The sequence below is a fragment of the Phalacrocorax carbo genome, chromosome 5, assembly GCF_963921805.1.
Source record: "Phalacrocorax carbo chromosome 5, bPhaCar2.1, whole genome shotgun sequence".
In the NCBI taxonomy this organism is placed as follows: domain Eukaryota; kingdom Metazoa; phylum Chordata; class Aves; order Suliformes; family Phalacrocoracidae; genus Phalacrocorax; species Phalacrocorax carbo.
In genome coordinates, this window is record NC_087517.1 from 70,114,979 (window position 1) to 70,134,470 (window position 19,492).

General features: G+C 66.6%; 2 protein-coding genes across 4 annotated transcripts in view; one reads left to right on the plus strand and one right to left on the minus strand.

Moving 5' to 3' along the window:
• The window catches only part of SYT7 (synaptotagmin 7), a 33,601-nt gene extending 15,680 nt beyond the window's left edge, over positions 1–17,921 (minus strand). For 2 of the 3 annotated variants that reach the window (XM_064453018.1, XM_064453017.1), the window contains exons 1-4: positions 17,807–17,921; positions 5,027–5,130; positions 2,180–2,259; positions 286–417 (exon numbers count right to left, since the gene is read on the minus strand). In XM_064453018.1, the coding sequence (XP_064309088.1) occupies positions 286–417; positions 2,180–2,259; positions 5,027–5,130; positions 17,807–17,837 (347 nt within the window). In that variant the 5' untranslated portion in view covers positions 17,838–17,921. The remainder of the gene's footprint in view (positions 1–285; positions 418–2,179; positions 2,260–5,026; positions 5,131–17,806) is intronic. The other variant, XM_064453020.1, reaches the window with a different exon arrangement.
• The window catches only part of TMEM138 (transmembrane protein 138), an 83,880-nt gene that overhangs the window by 41,959 nt on the left and 22,429 nt on the right, over positions 1–19,492 (plus strand). The window lies entirely within an intron of this gene.

A 19,492-nucleotide genomic window follows, 5' to 3' on the forward strand; every position in this document is an offset into this window, starting at 1 on the left:
GGTCCCGCTCGCCGGCAGCCCAGCCCCGGGGGGGACCCGTCCCCACGCCGAGGGGGTGCCCCCAACGCGCAACCCCGTCCTGTGCCGCCGCGAGGTGGGGGGGACCCGCCGCGGCCCCGGCCGCCCCCGGGGGAGCGGGAAGGAGGGGTTGCTCGTCTCCATGGGGCTGCCCATGGGGTGGCGTGCGGGGAGCCCGGGAGGAGGAGGAGGAGGAGGAGGAGGAAGGCGAGTGGGTGCTGCCCAAATACTCACTACACGGAGCAAACCCGGCAAGGAGAGACTCACTTGAGGGAAAGCCGCGGATCACCGTACGGGGCGTAAGGTGAAATGTTTAGTATAAACTCCTTGGGAGGGTAGGAGCTCCATTTCTGCTGCACTGTGTTGTCATTGTTATTCCAAAAGTCTCTGTCTAGATCGCTACAGCGGCCGGAGACCAGGGGAGAAAGAAAAGGGAAATACAAGAGAGAGAAGCTGAATTCCTGCGAGAAGGGAGGAAAAGCAGCCCTCCGCCCCCGGAGCACCGGGATCCTGCGAAGAGAGACGGGGCGTGCAGCTACCCACCCCTTGGACACCGACACACACACACACACACAGACACACGGACAGACGGATGGATGGATGGATGGATGGAGCAGGGCAGAGCTGTGGAGAGACAGGAGCGGGCAGCTCCGCTGGCTGGGAAGAAGAGAAGGATGGAGCGGGGTTAGAGAGGTGCCGGTGAGCGCGGTGCCGGCGCAGCATCCCCTGGCACGCGTGTCCGTGTGTCCTTGGCACACGTGTCTGTGCATCCTCGCTTCCTCAGCAGCTGGGTCCTGGAAGCGCACGCTGCTTGGTTAACCGTGATGCTGCTGCACATCGCAGACCCCTCTAGGTCCCCTCCCGCCAAACCAGCCCGCTGCCAGCACGGAGCCTGAACCTCCCCGCTCTGGCAAGCTACCCGCAGTGCCAGAGCTGCGTGCTGGCGGCTCTGGAGCCGAGCAGCTCCCCGCTAGCACTGGGCGACTTGAAAAGCTGCTGGTGTCCAGCCCTCACGCCCCTCGTCGATGCCCACCTGCAGCTCCGGGTTGAGCCTGGCTGTGTGACCCTGCCAGAGCCAGGGAGGGAGAGCCACGTGTGCCATGCCATCGGGAGGGGACATGCCTCCGGTCCCGGCTGGGTTTGGCCAGCACCGGTGCAGCCCGGAGCAGCTGGCCAGGCTGTGCCCAGGCAGAGGGGTGCCTGAGGTAGCCCCAGACACCTGCACCCCAATAACACCCTGGGCAGGAGGCCAGGCCAGCCGTGGGAGGGGGTTTGCAATAGCCTTACTCCAGGCAGGAGCTATTTCCCTCCTGCTGATGCAGCCCTGGCTCCTCTCAAGAGCCCTGGGGAGTGCCAGGAGTTGTGGGGGGCAGAGCTGGAGCTGAGGTGCCCTGGAGACGCCCCCCTGGGCTGCCAACTCTCCACCTCACTCCCTATCCAGCACTATGAGATGCCCCAGCTCCGCTCTCCTTTCCCCACCGTGTCCCCGATGCCTGTGCTGTGCAGAGCCGTGCCAGCCACGCACGCAGCAGGGCCGGGGAGGGCTCCATCAGTGGGGCAGGGCTCGGGCTCTGCACGCCCAGACCCGGGGCATCCCGGGGGACACCCACACTGAGGTCCCCACGGCTCCATCTCGATGCCCACAGCTTGGTGGGTGAGCCAGGAGGGGTACTCGAGGGTGCTGGAGAGACCTGCCAGCTCTCCCGGTCTCCTGGAGCCCCTCTCCCACTGGGGCTGGGGGAAATGGGGACACCCCTGCCCCGACTGGGGGACCACCCCACCCTGCAGCTGCAGGAGAGGCAGGGATCGGCAACGCTTTGGCACGACGATAGGGACCACCCATCGCCTGGTCTCCCCGGCAGCCCTTGCTCCCCCCACGGCAGAGTCAAACTCGCTCTGCCAGGGCTCGGCCGGGCACGGACCCTCCTCGCGGGGAGCAGAGGGACAGTCACCTCTGCCCCCAAGAAGGGACGTCCCTGCTGCCGGCAGGGATGGCACCAACCCGGCCCGTGTCCCCACGTGGGCAGGGCACCCACGGCAGGGGGAGGGCGCGTGGCAGAGGGCTGGGTGCCGAGCGGGCTGCGGCTGTGCCAGACCCATGGGCAGAGAGGCTCCCGGCGCCGCAGCCCCCTGCCCCTCTCCCCCCTACCCTGGCACCTACTTGATGGTTTTCTTTTCACTGCGGCCTCGGCTGGAGTCCGGAGTTCCTACAGTCTCCAGGGAAGTCTTGTAACGCTTACCCTGCGGAGAGGAGAGGAGGGGGATTCAGGAGGTGCAGGGAGACCCCCACCACAATGCAGAACGTCACAGCAGATGATGGGGACAGGAGCTGCATCTCCATCAGCTGGAGGGTTTGACCTGGATTTTGCCCTTTTTCCTTACAGCCTCCCAGTTGCCGGGCTCCATCCCACTGAGCCGGGCAGCAAAACTCTCGACAGCTTCACCCCTTGGCCCTTACGAGGCAGCAAAGGCACACAGGGGAGACGCTGGCCTGACTGCCCTGGCTCCTGGGCACCGTCCCCAAGGGGCTGGAGGGTCTAGTGCCCTGTGTCACCCCTAGGATGGAGCAGCAGCCACCGCCTTCGTACCCTTCCATGGCCTCACTGGGGGAGGAGCAGGTAATTTTAGGATTAATTAAACCTGAATTAATTGAGTTCACCTTTCCCACTGAAAAGGAAGAGCTGCCGTATGATAATGAAGCAGGCGCTCACTCCTAACTGGGGCTTGTAATCAGGGCACTTCACTGTGATTTCCGACGGCAGGTTCAGCGTGCTGCTCTGATCCAGGGCGGACAAGAGCTCAATTAATGCCAATTAGTGAACAATTAGGAGAGGAGGCTGCTCTGCGCAGCTGCGGGGAGGCCGAGGTGGGACAGGAGCAGCTGTTGGAGCAGGCTGGGGTTGCGGACCAGCCCTCCTACCACGGTGGCCCTGGACCTGCGAGCATCCCTCCTGCAGAAGCCAGCCCTGCATGCAGCCTGTCCATGAAATGGCGAGCATTTCTCCCTTCTCCTTCTCCCCAGCCTCATCACCTCTGCACTAAGACGTCTCCTTGGCTGTGCTGCGTCAAAGGACTCCCTGCACCCTCAGCACAGGTGTCCTTGGACAGCCATGGGCTAATCCTGCCAGAAGCTGCAGGGACACCTGATCTCCTTGGGTGCCCACGGGCTAATCCTGCCAGGAGGCACCGGGATGCCCATGGACCTCCCTGGGTGCCCACGGGCTAATCCTGCCAGGAGGCACCGGGATGCCCGTGGACCTCCCTGGGTGCCCACGGGCTAATCCTGCCAGGAGGCACCGGGATGCCCGTGGACCTCCCTGGGTGCCCACGGGCTAATCCTGCCAGGAGGCACCGGGATGCCCGTGGACCTCCCTGGGTGCCCACGGGCTAATCCTGCCAGGAGGCACTGGGATGCCCGTGGACCTCCCTGGGTGCCCACGGGCTAATCCTGCCAGGAGGCACTGGGATGCCCGTGGACCTCCCTGGGTGCCCACGGGCTAATCCTGCCAGGAGGCACCGGGATGCCCGTGGACCTCCCTGGGTGCCCACGGGCTAATCCTGCCAGGAGGCACCGGGATGCCCATGGACCTCCCTGGGTGCCCACGGGCTAATCCTGCCAGGAGGCACCGGGATGCCCATGGGCCGTCCTGGGTGCCCACGGGCTAATCCTGCCAGGAGGCACCGGGATGCCCGTGGACCTCCCTGGGTGCCCACGGGCTAATCCTGCCAGGAGGCACCAGGATGCCCATGGGCCGTCCTGGAGGGACTCAGCCCCGAGCCCCGTGCTCGATGTTGTCCCCAGCCAGCCATGGCACAGGGATTATGGGGACACGGCAGCAGCGGCTGCTGGCCCACGCTCCCCTGGCACCAGCCGACCCGGGGCTGCCGCGCGGGCGCAGAGCGGGGCCAGTCGGGCAGGCACGCAGTGGGTTTGGCCGTGGTTCCCACGCAGCCGTTCCAGCTCTGCGCTGTTGCCGGCCGGGACGCGCCTTTCCATTCCCAGCCTGAACGCCTTCCCGGCCGATTTATACTTGTTTGTTCCTCTGCCAGCTTCGTCCTTCGGCACAACCAGCCCTTCTCCTCCCCGGTGCTTAACCCTCCGCCACCTCCCTCTCAAGACTGCCCTTCCCTGGGTGGCACCAGGCAGGCTTGGAAACCCCTTCCCACCCACCACCCCTCCCTGCACGCTGTGGTGGCTCCCACCACCCCGACGCTGCCTCGTCCCTGTCTGGATCGCCTGTTGCCTTCCTGGGGGAGTGATGCCTTCCCAAGACTCGGGGGGAGCCGCCGGCACCACTGGGGTGGGCATCTCCTGCACGGGAAGAGCTGCCGCCATCGCAGCACTTGACCCAGATTTGAATTTGATGGCAAAAGAAACATGGCCGGATCCTGGTGCCAGGCTGCTCCAGGAAGCAGGGAAGAGGGAGGAGGAAGGATGCGGGGCAGGAAGGAGTGCTGTCCCCAGCCAAAGGCCCTCCTGCCACAGTGGGGCTCAGGGAGGGAAGCCGGGTGCCCTGAGGGTGCTGGGGGGCTGTGGTGGGGGGCAGAGCGGGTGGCAGGGCTGGCTCACGGCACCCGGCGCTGCCAGGGATGGGCTGGCCACCTTCCCACAGGGCTCTTCCAGGCAGGAGCGTGCCCAGCAGGACAGGGGCCAGATTGTTACCGCTTGTCGCAAATATATATATATGTATTTGGAAACTTCCCTTTATGCCGCACAAACAGTTTCGCCCAAACATTTAATTATCACTTCTCCTAAAGAGCAAAATAAAAGCTGCAGCCGGCGCCCGCCGCAAACCGCTCTCGGCAAAAGCCTCTGCCTGCCGGCAGCCTCGCTGCCCAGCCACGCGCCCCCGGCGGCAGGCATTGCCCCGCACCCCGCGGGACCCCCACCCCAGCCATCACCCAGGGGCAGAGGGTGGCCGGGACCCACGTCCCAGCACACCCCAGGAAAGGGAAGAGGGGTGCCCCGTGCCCGCTCCCCACCTCGGGCTGACGCAGGGCCACTTACCAGTTTGCGCTGGCACCACTGGCAGATCCCGCAGAGGACGATGGTGACGCTAAGGCTGACGGTGATGATGGCTGAGACGAGGAGGACGTCGCGGGAGGGAGCCCCTGCGGGGAAGCAGAGCAGAGCCGCCGCTCAGCGAGGGGACGGGGAGGGGGGGTCAGCCCTGTGCCCGGGGGTGTCCCTGGCGTGGGCATGCCTACAGCACCCTGCACACAGCACCCAGGGAGGGCTGGGCAAGAACGGGGAGAGCAAACGTGGGGAACGGGGTCCAGCTGACAGGCTCCAACCCCATGAAACGCCCCAGCCCCTTCTGCTGGCTCCGGGCTCCCGGCAGGACACCCCGGCCCCCAGCGCTCCCCGGGAGCTCAGGCTGGAGCAGAGCAAAGGCTTTAATCTCTGCCGGCACCCTGCGAGCGCTGGCGTGTCCAGCAAAGGTCGCAGCATCACCACATGCCTCCTGGAGCTCCCACCATGTCATCTCGGCACAGTGGCTGTTGTTTTGTGTTGCTTCCCCTTCCCCTTCACCTTCCTAATCCCCAGCCCTTCCCTTTCCCTTTTCCTCTTTCTGTTCCTTTTTGCCTTCCTAATGCCCCATCCCTTCCCCATCCCCATCCCTTCCCCATCTTTTTACCTTCTCCATCCTCTTCCCCTTTCCTTCCCTTTCCCCTTCCCCATCCCTTTCCCTTTTCCCATCCCCTCCAGACAATCCATCTCCTGTTTCTTTGCTGGATCTGTGCCCCGCAGCCACCCCGCAGTAGGGGTTCCCTCTTTGGGTCAGCCAAAGCCACACAGATTCACCCCAACCAGCAGTGCAGGTGCTTGGCAGGGGCTGCCGGGGAGGGGTCAGGCAGCAGGATCCCCTGCTCCTCCCCAGCCTGGCCATGGGGACAACCTTGGGGACCCCAAAAGTGGGGGCGGACCCCTCTGCTGCTCCAGCATCAACCCCCTGTGGGTGCTGGGGATGGTTACAGGGCCAGGCATCTCCCACCCACCCTGCTCCTGTCCTGCACCCAGGCAGCCCCATGAGCAGGAAACCCCCTTGCCGGACCCCAGGGGTCCCTGCCCTGCCTCCCCGCACGGCCCCCATGGGCACAGGGTGTCCCCGGCATCCGGCAGCGCCGGCACAGCTGCCGAGCTCATGGCCACGCTGCCAGCAAGCGTGATGGCCCTGGCACCGTGGGAGGGTTAATATGCACCTGAGGTGGCTTGGGGGGGGTCCAGTGGGGCCCCCAGCCCAGCTCAGTCCCGTCCCCTGGCAGGACCCCCCATTGTGGCATCCCTGTGGGGACCCCACAGCCAGCTCTGCACCCTGGGATGGGGACAGGCCATCGCTCCAGCCACGGCCAGCAGTGGGAAGCGGCGAGGCCGAAGCAGCCCTCCTGTAGCTCTACTGCAGTATAAATATTAAACAATAATTGTTAATAATTAATTTGCCCGCAGACCTTGTTATTGTAATGAAATTTGCCAGCGGCTCAGAGGCTGGGATGAGTCAGAGTGGCCCGGGCAGCCGGACGGGGGGCTCAGGCATCCCCCCGGCGCGCGGCAGGCTCCCCAGTGCCGCCGGCGCCCCGCTCCCGCCCCGGCGCGCAGGCGGGTGCCGAAGCGGCCGCAGCACCGGCAGCCCCGCGGCCTCCGGCGGAATAAAAAGAGAAGGGAAAGGGATGGTGGCAATAAAGGGGAGTTTTATAAAAGCCCCTTAAGCAGCCTCACAGCCGGCGCTGAGCCCCTGCCAGGGTGAGATGGAGGGGGCAGGAGGGTGGTGAGGTCGCTCCGGAGGGTTTCGTGGGACAGGGCTGCGGGGTCCTGGCCAGCCCCCCGCCAGCGGCACAGCCAGCAGGCACACATGCTCCCTCCATCCAAACCCAGAGAGGGGGGCCCCTCCATCGCGCCTCGGTCACAAGGAGCCTGTGTATAAAACTCGCTTAGCAACTGTTGCCTAGGAGGGAATTTGGGACCTGCCCTTAATTTCAAACATTTATAAACCTGAGCTAGATAAGCTGCTGGGGGGGATGTAAAGCAGCCGCGCCGGCGGGGAGGGCTGGGGCAGCCCCCCCCTTGGGTGGTATGGGACCCTGACCAGTTCAAGTTCGGCACATTGGCTAACCGGGCAGGCTGGCGTGGCTAGGAATCGGGGTGAGCCCCTCCCCACATGCCAGCCCACCCCTCGCCGGTGCTCCCCGCAGCTCTGATGCCCACTTAGGGACACCGTGACACGCTGAAATCAGGGTGCCCTGCCTGGCCAAGAAGCATGCTAATGACTGCGGGGAGTGTGACCCCTGCCATCACCCCTCTGGGCTCAGCTGGAGCTTCAAGGGATGCTTTGGTCCTTGTGGGGTCAAGTTCATCCTCAATGTAATCTGGTGAGAGGGAAATCAAAGGGGAGAAGGCGAGAGGAAGGGATGCGCGCTGCCCGTGGAGGCGCTGGCATGGCACAGATGAGGGATTAACTCCGCTTAGGAAGGAGAAATCCCGCGCGGTGTCCGGACACTGCCACCAAAGGGGCTGGAGAGGGATGGTGTTGCGCACCGGTGCCCATGAGCTCTACCCTGGCCAAATTCCCCGTGCCAAGCTGCCACCGCAGCCCCAAGCCTGGCATCACCTGGTCAGCCTGATGGTTACACCGGTGGGGACCTGGCTGCCCGGGGAGGCTCCACGGTGCGATGCTGGGGGCTTATAGATGGCACGGCTCTTAGCCCCCAGCGACCTCCAGGCTCAGCCACCCAGGTCCCTGCGCACAGGCAGGTGCCAGCCCTCCTTGGCAGGGGACACGTGTCCCTCAGCCCGTGCTGCCCATGTCCCCAGGGCTGGGGGAGAGATGCTGGCCCCTGGGCTGCTACCACCCTCAGCATGATTTAAACGACTCATTTTCCAGGCAATTAGCACTGGTTAATTAGAGAAGCTGAGCGGAGCTCCTGGCTTGTCCCCAGCCCTGGGTCCCTGCCCTGGGGCACTGTGTGGTGTCCCCATGCCGGCAGCATCAGGTCCCCAGCTGGGATGCTTGGCATGGGGATGCCATGGGGTGGGTGGCCCTGGGCATGCGGGCACCGAGAGGCTGGAGGGGCCATGGGGAGCTGCGTGGTCGCGGTGTGCACGGGGATGCAGCCCTGAGAGTGGGTGACAAACGTGGCACTCGCCATAAACCTCTTTGCTCCGCTGGTGTGGATACAGCTGGGGGCGTGTAAGACAGCGGCCGTGGCACCTCAGCTCCATGCTTTGAGGGGTCCACACCCCTGCCCTGGAGTCCCTGGAACTGCATGACACACCCACCCCCCCAAATCACACCTGCCTTTTGCTGGTCCTGCCTCATCCCAAGAGCACAGCGAGGGGCTGCTCCATGAGCTGGAGACCCCACGTCCACCCTTGGAGGACATACAGGCCTTGAAGCACCATGGGGGCACCAGGGCTCAGGTCTCCCCACCCCTTGCCCCCGCCGGCAGAGCAGAGGATGGCTGCGGAGGCTGGGGAAGGGGGCGGCACAGCGGCGCGGCCCTGCAGCTCTTTCATCAATATTCAATGCCGCTGGATGGGATATAATTCCACTTTTAGAGCTGGTTATTGATGAGGGGATTACCTGCCTCGTTAGCACCGCGGCTCTTCAGTGTGGGATTTGCTGGGGCTGCACGATTAGCAGCTGGCCACACCAGGGAAGAGGGTCCCCGTGCCAGGGGGAGAGGGTCCCTGCGTGTTGGCAGAGGGTCCCCAGCCAGGTGCCCCTCCTGCAAGCGTGCACCTTGGCATGGAGGACCCATGTGCTTGGCCAAGCAGGGCACCCCCTACTCTTCTCAGAGCCCCCCGTGCCCACAGCCCCCTGGGTGCTTGGGAGAGGGGACCCGCGGCAGTGATGGCAGCGTGCCACCACATGCCCATCTCCCCGAAGCTGCTGCTCCTGCAGGCGTGGGATTAGCTGCCTCCGGAGCACGAGCGCGCTCCGGCCTTTGTGGCTGTGGAGGAAACACTTCAAAACCCGACCCGAGCACAAGCGAGAGGCGCAGAAATCCAAGAGGGATTATTCTCCTCTAAGCAGCGTGTAAGCTGGAGATCCTGTAAGATCAGCCTGGTGGAGGCGAGGCGCTTGCGGCGAGAACTGCTGATGCCAACGGATTCGACACGCGGCTGAGCACCGGCACCAGCGATGCGCAGGGAGGCACCCCTTGTGCGGGCAGCCCAGGCTGGGGACAGCCCGCGGTGCCCCAGCCCGCTCCCACCTCCTCCCCGGCCTTGGTCCTCGTCTCGATGGCTTTGTGCACTTCGGCAGCCCTGTGCATCCTGGTGGCTTCGGGCATCTCGGTGGCTTCGGGCATCCTGGTGGCTTTGGGCATCCTGGTGGCTTCGGGCATCCTGGTGGCTTTGGGCATCCTGGTGGCTTCGGGCATCCTGGTGGCTTCAGGCATCCTGGTGGCTTTGGGCATCCTGGTGGCTTCGGGCATCCTGGTGGCCCTGTGCATCTCAGTGGCTTTGCAAATCTCAGTGGTTTTGCAGCATCTCGGTTGCTTTGCGCATCTCAGTGACCCTGCGCACACTCAGCTCTCCAGGACAGACATCGCTCGAGTCCGGCCCAGCGATACCCACATACTCAAGGGCAGCTACACCCCTTTCCCCCTGTTCCCTTCCCCGTGTGGCAGGGACACCCTGCCTCCCTGTGCCTGTCCTACCACTGACAACTCCCCCATCACCCCCAACTCCCTGCCATGGACCTGCACCAAAGGCCACAGCCCTGGAGCAGCACTTCCCACCCTGGCACGCAGCAGTGCTGGGAGGACAAAGCAGCCGTGAGGGGCACCCAGGCAAGGGTTTCAGCTCCTGGACCCTCTCCTCAGTGAAAGGCTACTGCACCGGATGGAGAGGCTGGAAATCTCTTCCTCCATGGAGTGGCAAGTGGCCAAGGGCTTTGGATAAGCAGTGGGCACAAGCTGACAGCATCTGCCGGCACCAGGGCTGGGGCCGACCTCTCCACAGGTACCCCAGCAAGGACAGCCCTGGCCAGGCTCCCAGAGCCATATATTTGGACGCAGAACTCAAAATGCCCCAGCTCGGGCATGGCACCTCCCCTGCAGCTGCTTGGTATTCCAGCCCCATCTCCCCAAGCATCCTCCCACCCGCCCAGGCCCAGCAGCGAGACCCATCGATGCAAAGTACCCCGGGGGAGAAATCAAAGCCGTGCGGAGCCCCCCCCGCCCAGCCCCAGCCGCCCGCTGCTCTCTCTGGAAGCGGCGATCAAAGCCTCTCCCCGCAGCCGGCACTCCACAGCTCCACGCAGAGCAACTTCTGCCCGTGCCAAGCCGCCTGCCACCACCGCCACCGAGCAGGCGCCCAGCGTGCCAGCCCGCGGCGCTCACCGCCTCGCCAAACCGGCAGCGGAAACGCGCGCGCGCCTGGGGAAGGGGGAGCGGGAGAAGGTGCCAAGCGAGCGGCGCTTCCCCACCACCACATTTCGCCACGAGCCGTCGCCGCAAGCCGCGGAGCCGGGGTGGGATGTGACGCCGAGCCCGAATGGGGATGATGATGCTGGGAAGGGGATGGGGTAATGCTGCGGAGCGGGGGGATGGGAGGGGGCCTGATCCTGACCCGCATGGCGTCAGAGCATCCCCTTGCGCCACGGGAGGGCCGTGCCGTGGCGGAGGGCCACGGGGCAGAGAGCGAGGCGGCCACGTTGCCACACCGGGGCTTCCCAGATGCTGTTTGCCTGGTGCCAGGCCGTTAATTCCTCCTCTTCTCATCCTCCCACTCATTTGCTAGATATTTCCCAAACCTCTTATTTTTAGGTTGCAGCTGAAAAGCTGTGAATTTGCAGCTTTCGCTCCTGTGCAGGATCCCGGGCGCAGTGCGGGTGGGAGCAGGGCAGAACCGCGGCGGGGCTGCCCGGCAGGCAGAGCAGGCAGGCAAAACCCATGCCCCCAGCGCAGGCAGGGGGAGAGAGGTGGGCGTGGAGGGGCTGCCTGGGTGTAAAACCTCCGAAGAGGGATGAGGCCTCACCGCCATCCCTAGAAACAACCCACTGGGCGTTTTGGGGCTGCTTTGAGCCAGGCTTGGTGTGCCACGAGGCAGAGCTGGGCGGCTGCAGAGCTGGAGGGCTGAGACGGCTGGGTCTGACGGTGCCACCCACCCGGGGGCTGTCAGGGGCTGCGTGGGCACAAGCTGCTCGGTGGGGGACACCGGGAGCCCCGCGGCCATCCCGCTGCCCCGGGGGGTTCCTGGCCAGTGTCCCACCATCGGAAGAGCCTTGGGGAAGTGGACTGGTGCAGCACCACAGCTCAGCACCCCAGGCTTGCCCGGGGCGGGAGGGAGGGGAACGGGCGTCTGTTCTCCATCTGTGCATCTGTCTGTCTATCCATGCGTCCTCCTCTCCAACACATCCATCAATCTCTTCATCCATCCATCCCTCGTACACATCTGCTTCTCCATCCAGCCATCTGTCCATCCCCCGGAGCTGTCAATCTGTCTGTCTCTGCCTCCCCCACGCGGAGATGCCTGCCCTAGGGGCTTTGCCTCCGGACTACTGCAGACCCCTCCACCCCGGCACAGTGCTGCCTCCTCTGCTGGGGACCCCGCGGGATGGGTCGGCCGGTGCCAGGCACCCCGTGAGCAGCACCCTGTATGGGCACCCCCAGCACCTCTCTCCCATCATCCATGTGCCCAGTGTGATGCCAAGACACCCGGGCCTGGCAGAAGCACGGCGCCAAGGACAGCAGTGCCCATGGGCACCATCCCTGCCACGCGGGCTCTGGGGGAAGAGGACACCCTCCCAAAACACCACACGGCTCCTTCCCGGTGCCCGGGTGCAGCCAGATATCCCCTGTCTCAACCTGCTGCCATACACGGACATGTCCCTCATGCCCTGGCACCACGATGAGGGGCAGAGAGAGAGAAACCTGTGTGATGGAGGATGGGATGGGTGTTTCGCCATTTAAGCTGTCGGGGTCCCTAGTGCACCCTGGGGTTCACCTTCACAAAGCAAGCTCCCGCACCCGGTTTGGGTGCACACCAGTCACACAGCCTTCCCTGAGGCTGGCGGGCACTGGCGTGGCATGGTTCACCCTCCTGCCACAGGCTGTAGCCCCCTAGACAGGCTCAGCCCGTCACCCCCCAGAGAAGTGAGCTAGAGCTCCCAGCACCCTGCGGCTGCTCTCGGCACCTGCCCCGAGTCAGCCCGGTCACGGGGAGAGGATGCTCAGGGCACCCAGCGCCTCACCTCGCCCCCAGCCGGGCAGCGCTGCCCGCCAGCATCCCCGCCGCCTGCGTTCTCCCAGCATGCTGGCAGCTGCCGGCGCGCCGCAGCCATGCCTCTGCCCTGCTCCAGTATGCGGCCGGCGCGCAGGATGCATGCACGACACGTTCACGTGCCGCTCAGCGAAGCCGCAAGGCCCCGGGCGACGAGCGCGTGCAGCCGCCTCTGGCCCCGCAGCAGAGCAGACCCCCAAGGCACCCTCAGGCGAGCCCCCCGCGCCGCGCCGGTCGCGGCTGCCACCCGTACCCTCTCCGGGGTGGCCGCAAGCAGGAACTCGCGGTGGAGGGAGAATTTGGCAAGCGAAGGCACTCCTTCCCCCGGTGCTGGGCTATTTTTGGCCGAGGATTTCCGGAGAGGCGTGTGGTTTCTCTGCCTAGTGGTCCCCACCACATCTCTCCTCCGGAGGAAGCGCCCGGACCCCCTGAGGACTTTCTGCCCCCCTGCCTGAGTCCCCCAGGGTTTCCATCCACCACCCTCCCCATTTCAAACCCAGCTCCCAACGGCCTCGCAATGCCCCTCGACCCCGGCAGGGCTGGCTTCTGCTCAGCCCCCGCTCCAGGTCATCTCTTCTCCAAAACACAAGCCCTGCCTGGCCGTGCCTGTCCCCCGCAGCCCCCGGGTATCGCCCCCACGCCGGCAGCAGCCCCAGCCCCACCTCACCCGGGTGCAGAAACCTCTCCTGGCAGCGGTGGCAGGCACGGAGGAGGCTGGGCTCTCACACCGACGGCACTGCCAGCTCTCGCGCCGCCACGCCGCCGCCACCACTTAGCCTCTCGCCCCAGGGCCCTCCATCATTCCCGGGCACTTCGGGTGATGGCGGGAGAGAGGGAGGCAGAAAGCCAGAGGCTCCCAGGGGACAAGAGCGAGCAGGATCCGTGTGCTGTGCCCAGGCCTGTGAGCCCCCGCCTGCTTCCCCAGCTCCCTGACCCACCCCGGGCTGTGCCCCCCAGCCACCGCTGCCTGGGAGCCATGCCAACTCTGAGCTTTGTGGCCACGAGGGCCACCACAGGGACAGGAGCCCTGCAGAGAGCTCAGTGCCAGGGGGATGCTCAGCATCACCCACAGCCCCCAAACCAGGGGGCTGGTGGTGCTGGGAGAGGAAGAGGAGGGCCGGCAGAAAGCACACGGGAAGATGGAGAAGCGCAGCTGAGAGGGGAGGAGAGAGGAGGCAGAGGAGGGGAATAAAGGGCTGAGAAGGCCCCAGATGGAGGACTGGGGACGCGGAGGTGTGGGCAGGTGCCTGGAGGATGTAGGACTGGTGGAAATCATCCTGCAGACCCCAGTCCCTGGGCTGCATCCTCCAGTGACACATGCTGTGACCCTGGGGGAGTGGGGACGGCCACCCATGGGGGAGCAGGGATGGCCACCCATCGCCCCCCCGCAGTCACCAGTGTCCTGCAGACCCAGCCGGAGGGGAAGGGCCGCAGGGACCTCGTTTCACAGGTGCCTGGAGCCCCCCAAACTCTACTCTCAGGGCTGTCCCCACAATGTCCCCGACTTGGGAGGTCAGGGAGAAAGGCTGCCGCGCTGTGCCGTCCCTCCGCCGCCCCGGCTCCGTCCCCGTCAGCGCCATCGGCCGCTTCCCTTTCAAACCTCATTAACTCCCCCCAAGGTGACCCTCTCCCTCCTGCAGCAGGGCTGCGAGCGGAGCTGCCCAGAGATGACAGGAGGGGATGGGGTGCTCACAAGGCACCCCGAGCTCGCAGGCGGGCGCAAAGCACCCCCATACCACGACCAGGCTGGCACACATCGAGATGCAGGACCTGCCACTTGGCATGGCCCGACCCGCTGCCCCTCGAGCTCACCTCAGCCCCACACATGCACCCCAGCCCCCCAGTTGCAGCCTGGGGAGCCTGCTCCCCCCGTCTGGCCCCCGCTTGACGCTTTCGCCTCCGCTCTGCCTTTACACACAGTCCCTGCGCGCCGGCCCCGCCGGCGGCTCTTCGAAAGCCCTTCCCCTGCTGAATCCATCTATAATAGATATTGTAGCTGAGCCCCCAGGGGCCGGGGGGTGGCAGCGATATTATCTGCATCTGTCTTCATTCCCCGCTCCCCCGCCCTTCCCCGGCAGGCTGAAAAGCCGCGAGATCAGGCGGTGGAAAGCCGCCTCCAGCTCCTCTCCTGCTCCTTGGCGTGGGGAGGGATCAGGCAGACCTCCCAGCCGGACCCCCCGCTTGGCTGCAGCCCCTGGCCCTGTCCTTGCCTGGCTGTGCACAAGGCCCTGGGACACGTGTCACACGTCTGTGCATGGGTGTTCCCCACCCCGGGGCACGGGGAGGCTGAACGGCTCGGAGGTGGTGGGGAGAGAGCAAGATCGGGCAGGACCCCTGGGAGGGAACGGGTGAGAGACACCCCGGCGGGGCTCAGCACCTGCACAGACACCCCACGGCCACGGGGGACGGGATGGAGCTGCCGTGGGGGGGACGTGAGCACTGGGTGATGCTCCAAGGAGCAGGCAGGAGCATCGCCGGGACTTGAGTCCGCTCCGGGTGTAGCAGAGGGGCTGGAGGCTGGCAGGGAGGTGAACCCCAGCCCCGAGCAGGATGGGGGTGCCAGGGGCGGGGGGGGTGGAAGCCACCGGCACTGTGCCTGCGCCGTGCGGGACGTGTGGCTGCAGCAGGTGCCTGGCTCCCAGCGAGGCCGGCCAGCCGCCTGCCAGCCCTCCGCTCTTTGTCTGCCTTCCCTGGCTGTCACGCTTCCCCCCCATCCTCCCAGCCACTTCACACACGCCCCAGCCCCCTGCTCGGCCCCCCGCCTCGCTCCCCAGCGTGTTTCATCCCATTTTGATCCCAGCTCTCGGCTTTTCTCCCAGCCCCAGGGACCTGCTCCCACGGCCCCCAGCACTCGCCGCGCCAGCGCGCAGACCTCTCTCCATCGCTCGCCCTGAGACAGCGCTGGGGGAAAACAGGCAGCTGCCTGCTTATTGATTCACCGCCTCCATCGGGGCCGCCGCGGCGCGGCTCCACTCGGCAAGCTCCCTCCGGAGCCCAGGAGGATGGGGACGTGGGGCAGGGGGGACCCGGGGCCCCCCAGCACCTGCTTGGTGCACTGAGAGGATGAAGCAGTTGGGGTGCAACTGCCTTCCCGGAGAGGGGAGAGCTGGCACTGGCAGCGGGGATGAGGATGGGGGGGGGGGTTCCCACACGGCAGCAGGGAGGAAGGAGCTGCCCAGTGCCCCCAGAGCCAGCGTGGGTGGTGTGGGGGTCATCCGTCTCTGTGGCACAGAGGCCACCTATGTCTTCAGACCCAATCTTTGCTTTGCGCTCAGCTGTGGCTCTCCCAACACACGACGGGACACAGAACAGGTGATGGCCCTGCCGGCAGCACAGCCCCCCATGGCCCCCCAGCAAAGCCACCCAGCAGGAGGGAGCTGCTTCGCGAAGCACATCGGCTCGGTCCCAATTTCAAACGCCTCTTGCCAGCTGAGGCCAGGCTGCTTCGGGCATCTCCCACCCCAGAACCAGAGCCCTCACCCCCAGCATCACCCCTGAGCTCCACCTCGCCCACCAAAGCCCCCTTTCCCTGGGCTGCAAAGCACGGCGCAGATGGCAGCAAAGTTCCCTGAATTTCCCCATCAGCATCTTCTCCCCCCATGAAACCCGGTGCTGGGGGTCACAGCTGCTGTCCCCCGCACAGTGACACAGAGCAGGGGTTGAGGCCGGTGCCGCCCAAAGAGCTGGGCAGGGGTTCACGGGAGCACAGGCATCGCTTCACCCAGGGACACGGCGTGGCAAGCTCCTGGTTCTCACCAAACCCAGCGGGGGTGCGAGCCCCCAGCACCCTCCCAGCCTCCATCAGTGGGGGACAGACCCAGCACCCACACGGCACCACGGCTGAGCAGCGGCACGGGGGGAAGAGCAGGGGCAGGGGGGGAAATGGCGAATTAAGCAGACGGCGTCCCAGCACCAGCCCGGAGCTGCTGGCACGGCTGTACGCCCTCCCAGCCCCACCATGGCACCCCACGGCCCAGGGTACCACGGCACAGCCACGGCCAGTGACGTGGGAAAACTCTCACGTGATGGGAGACCCAGCAGCCAGGGACCACGGGGTTCAGGGAGAGGGTAAAGGGGGGCTGCCCCCCCACAACCCCAGCAGCTTAGGCTCTGTCTTTTAACCTTGCAGCCTGCTGAGAAGCGCTGGCAGCAGCACGGGCAGCCGCCGGTCCCCCACTGAACACCGAGGGGGACATCTGGCAGGGGCAAGGGGGGAAAATTGGGGGCAGATGCAAGTTTGGAGGGGAAATAACTCAGTTGTCCTCGGGCACCCGGGGGGAAGGACAGCCCTGCCGCGCTGCTGCCAGCGGGGACAGGCTGGTGTCCCCGCTCTGGCACCGACCCGCCGGGTGACCTTGGGCCAAGCAGTCGGCGGTGCCGTGCCGCGCTCCCCTGCCCCACAGGGCAACCCCGAGGGGGTCGTGGGGACGGGACCGAGCTGCTCCCGGACTGCAGCAGGCGGGAGCGCTCAGCCTCCGGGCAGGCGGAAACTTCACCTCGAAGGCTGCTTGTCTGGAGCTGCCAACTCCCAGGCAGCACCGACGCTGTCACCTGCTGCGGGTGACGGCGTGTCGCGGTCCCCAGCGCTGCCCCAACCTGCCGGCTCCCGCAGGCCTGGCTCTGCCGAGCGCCTGCAGCTCAGCCCAGCGACACGCACCAGTGGCACCCACTCTCCCCGCGTCGGTGCTCCCCCACGTCCCCGCCGGCACGTCCCCACGCCACCGCAGGACACACCGTCCTTCTGCCCGCCGGCGGCTGCTCCCCAGGCCCTGGGACCCCACGGGTGAGGGCTGCCAGGCCCCGGTGAGCCGCGTCGCACCGGCAGCATCCCTTCTCCTCCGCACCGGCTGCTGGCGGCTCGGGCAGCCCTCACCGGGCGGCTGCACGCCCCAAACCTCCCCGGCAGCGTCCCAGATTCCTCGATACGGTGCTGACCGATGCCTTCGGAGCATGAGCTCAGCAAAACCGCAGCGGCAAAAGCCCCTTCCCCAATCGCCCACCCCAGCAGGCGCAGAGGGACGGTGCTAGGGACCAGGGCTGGGGTCCCCCAAAAGGATGGAGGGGGTGAGTGATGGGGAGCGGGGTGATGAGCCGCCCGGGTGCTTGCCCAGATGCTTGTCCGGGTAACGGCACCCAGTGGGGCCGGGGGCTCACCCCGGGGATCACCCGCAGGCTGGGGGCTTGCTCCGCTCCCGGTGTTCCCCCGGGATGGGGGTGCCGGCCCCGCGGGTTGGGGGCCCCACGGGAGAGGGGCCCCGCAGCTCTGCAGGGAGGTGACTCATTTGAAAGCAGCGGCGATGACTTTCTCCCCAAACTACCGTAACTCCCCACCGGTCACTCGGCAAAGCCGCAGCCGGGGAGGCGAGGGGGGGAACCGGGCACCCGCCGCCGCGGTCCCGGGGGTGGGGGGGGGTGGGGGGCGGGGTGGCGTGGACCGGTCCCGCCGGTGGGGCCGGGCAGGGGGCGGCGGGGGGTGTGGGGGTGGGGGTGTGGGTGTCGTCCCCCCCACCCCTTTCCCTGCTCCAGCTCCCCGGTGCTCGGCGCTGCGCACGGCGGGCTCACCTGCGCCGGCAGCCTCCGGGTGCAGGTACATGGTGGCGGGCGGCGGGGCGCGGCGGGGCGGCGGGGCGGCGGCTGCCCGGCTCGGCGGGGCCGCGGTTCATCAGACGGCGGCGGCGGCGGGCGGCGGGGCGGGTGCGGGGGCCGCGGGCGGCGGCGGCGGGGCGGCGGGGACCCGCATGCGGTGGCGGGGGCCGGCAGCCCCGCGGAGCCCGTGCTGCCCGCCCGCTGCCTGCCTGCCTGCCTGCGGGGTGTGCGTGTGCGTGTGCCCCGATCGCGCATCCACTTGCTGCTCGCTGCTGGCGGGAGAGGAAACTGCAGCCGCCGGGGAGGGAGGGAGGGAGGGAGGGCGGGAGGGGGGCGTCGGTGCCGCACACGGAGGAGGGGGAGGCACGGCCACGGAGGGGACACACACACGCGCGCGGGGTGCCGCACCCGGGGTGCCGCACCCGCACCCGCTAACACGGGGACAACACGCGGGGGGGGGGGGGGGGGAGCGGGGACCCCCACATGCGCGCACCCACGCACCGCACCCGCGCGAAAGGGGGGGTGGGGGGACCGCGCACACGTATGGCAACAACGGCGGGGTACCGTGCGCGCACACGCGGGAGCACGGGGGCTTGCACACGCACATGGGTGGCACAGGGGAGTGCACAGGCGTGCACGCACACGCACACACGGTGGCATTCCCAGGAAAGCCCAAGCGCACCCCACGCACCCCACACACGCAGGGGGCAGCACCCCCGGGTGTCACACACACACCCCCCCCCTTTCCGCTGCCACACGCGCCCCATCCACTCCCGCACGTTCCCGGTTGCCCCGATCCGGTGAATTCCAGGCCGGGTTTTCCCGGTGCCGGGGCGCGGCGGCCGCTGCCGAGGCACTGCGGGAGCGGCGGCCGCTGCGGGCGGCGGAAAACCCGGTGCGGAGCCCGGGAGCGGGTGCGAGGCGTGCGCTCGTTCCCGTTATCCTCCCGCCCCCCAGCACGCAAAGGCGATTTCTATCCCGGCTTTTATTGCCTCTCTAATGTTTGCTAAGGAGATGCAGGCGAACAGCAAACAAACGGGAGGGCTGCTCTGTAGAGCAGCTCCTGCACGCTGGGGGTGTGCAAACAGCGGGGCCTGCCGGGTACCCCCACCTCCAGCCGTGTCGCTGGGGTGCTGGCCTGGGGGTCCCCGGCATGGGAGGGAGCAGCCCCGAGGAGGAGAACCCATGACCTGGTGCAGGAGGTCCCCCTGGGTGGAGGCAATGGGGCAGGGGAGGATGACGGGGGCTGGGGGCTTTGCTCCCAGGATTCGGGGCGTTGCCCGCTTTCCCCCTTCTGCTGGGGTGACGGGGGTCAGAGACCCACCCCAGCGCAGGGCCATGGGGCTGGGACGCTCGCCTGGATGGTCCAGGGCTTGTGGGAGCCAGCCTGGCCTTGTGGGATGGAGGGGATCAGGTAGAAGCTCTCTGGTGTCATACTGGGCTGGGAAGAGCCAGAAAACCACCACCATGGTGGTTCAGAAGCTCTGGGGACTAAATCTCCACTTCCCTTGCCCCAGGCTGGGTTTCAAGCAGGGAAGAAAGCAGGAAATATCCCCTTATAACAACGTTTAACACAAAAAAGCCTGCAGAGGAAACCCTGAACCATCAGGGACTGGATTTAGGGATGGGGCTGAGCTGGAAGCAAGTGTGACCATGGGCTTC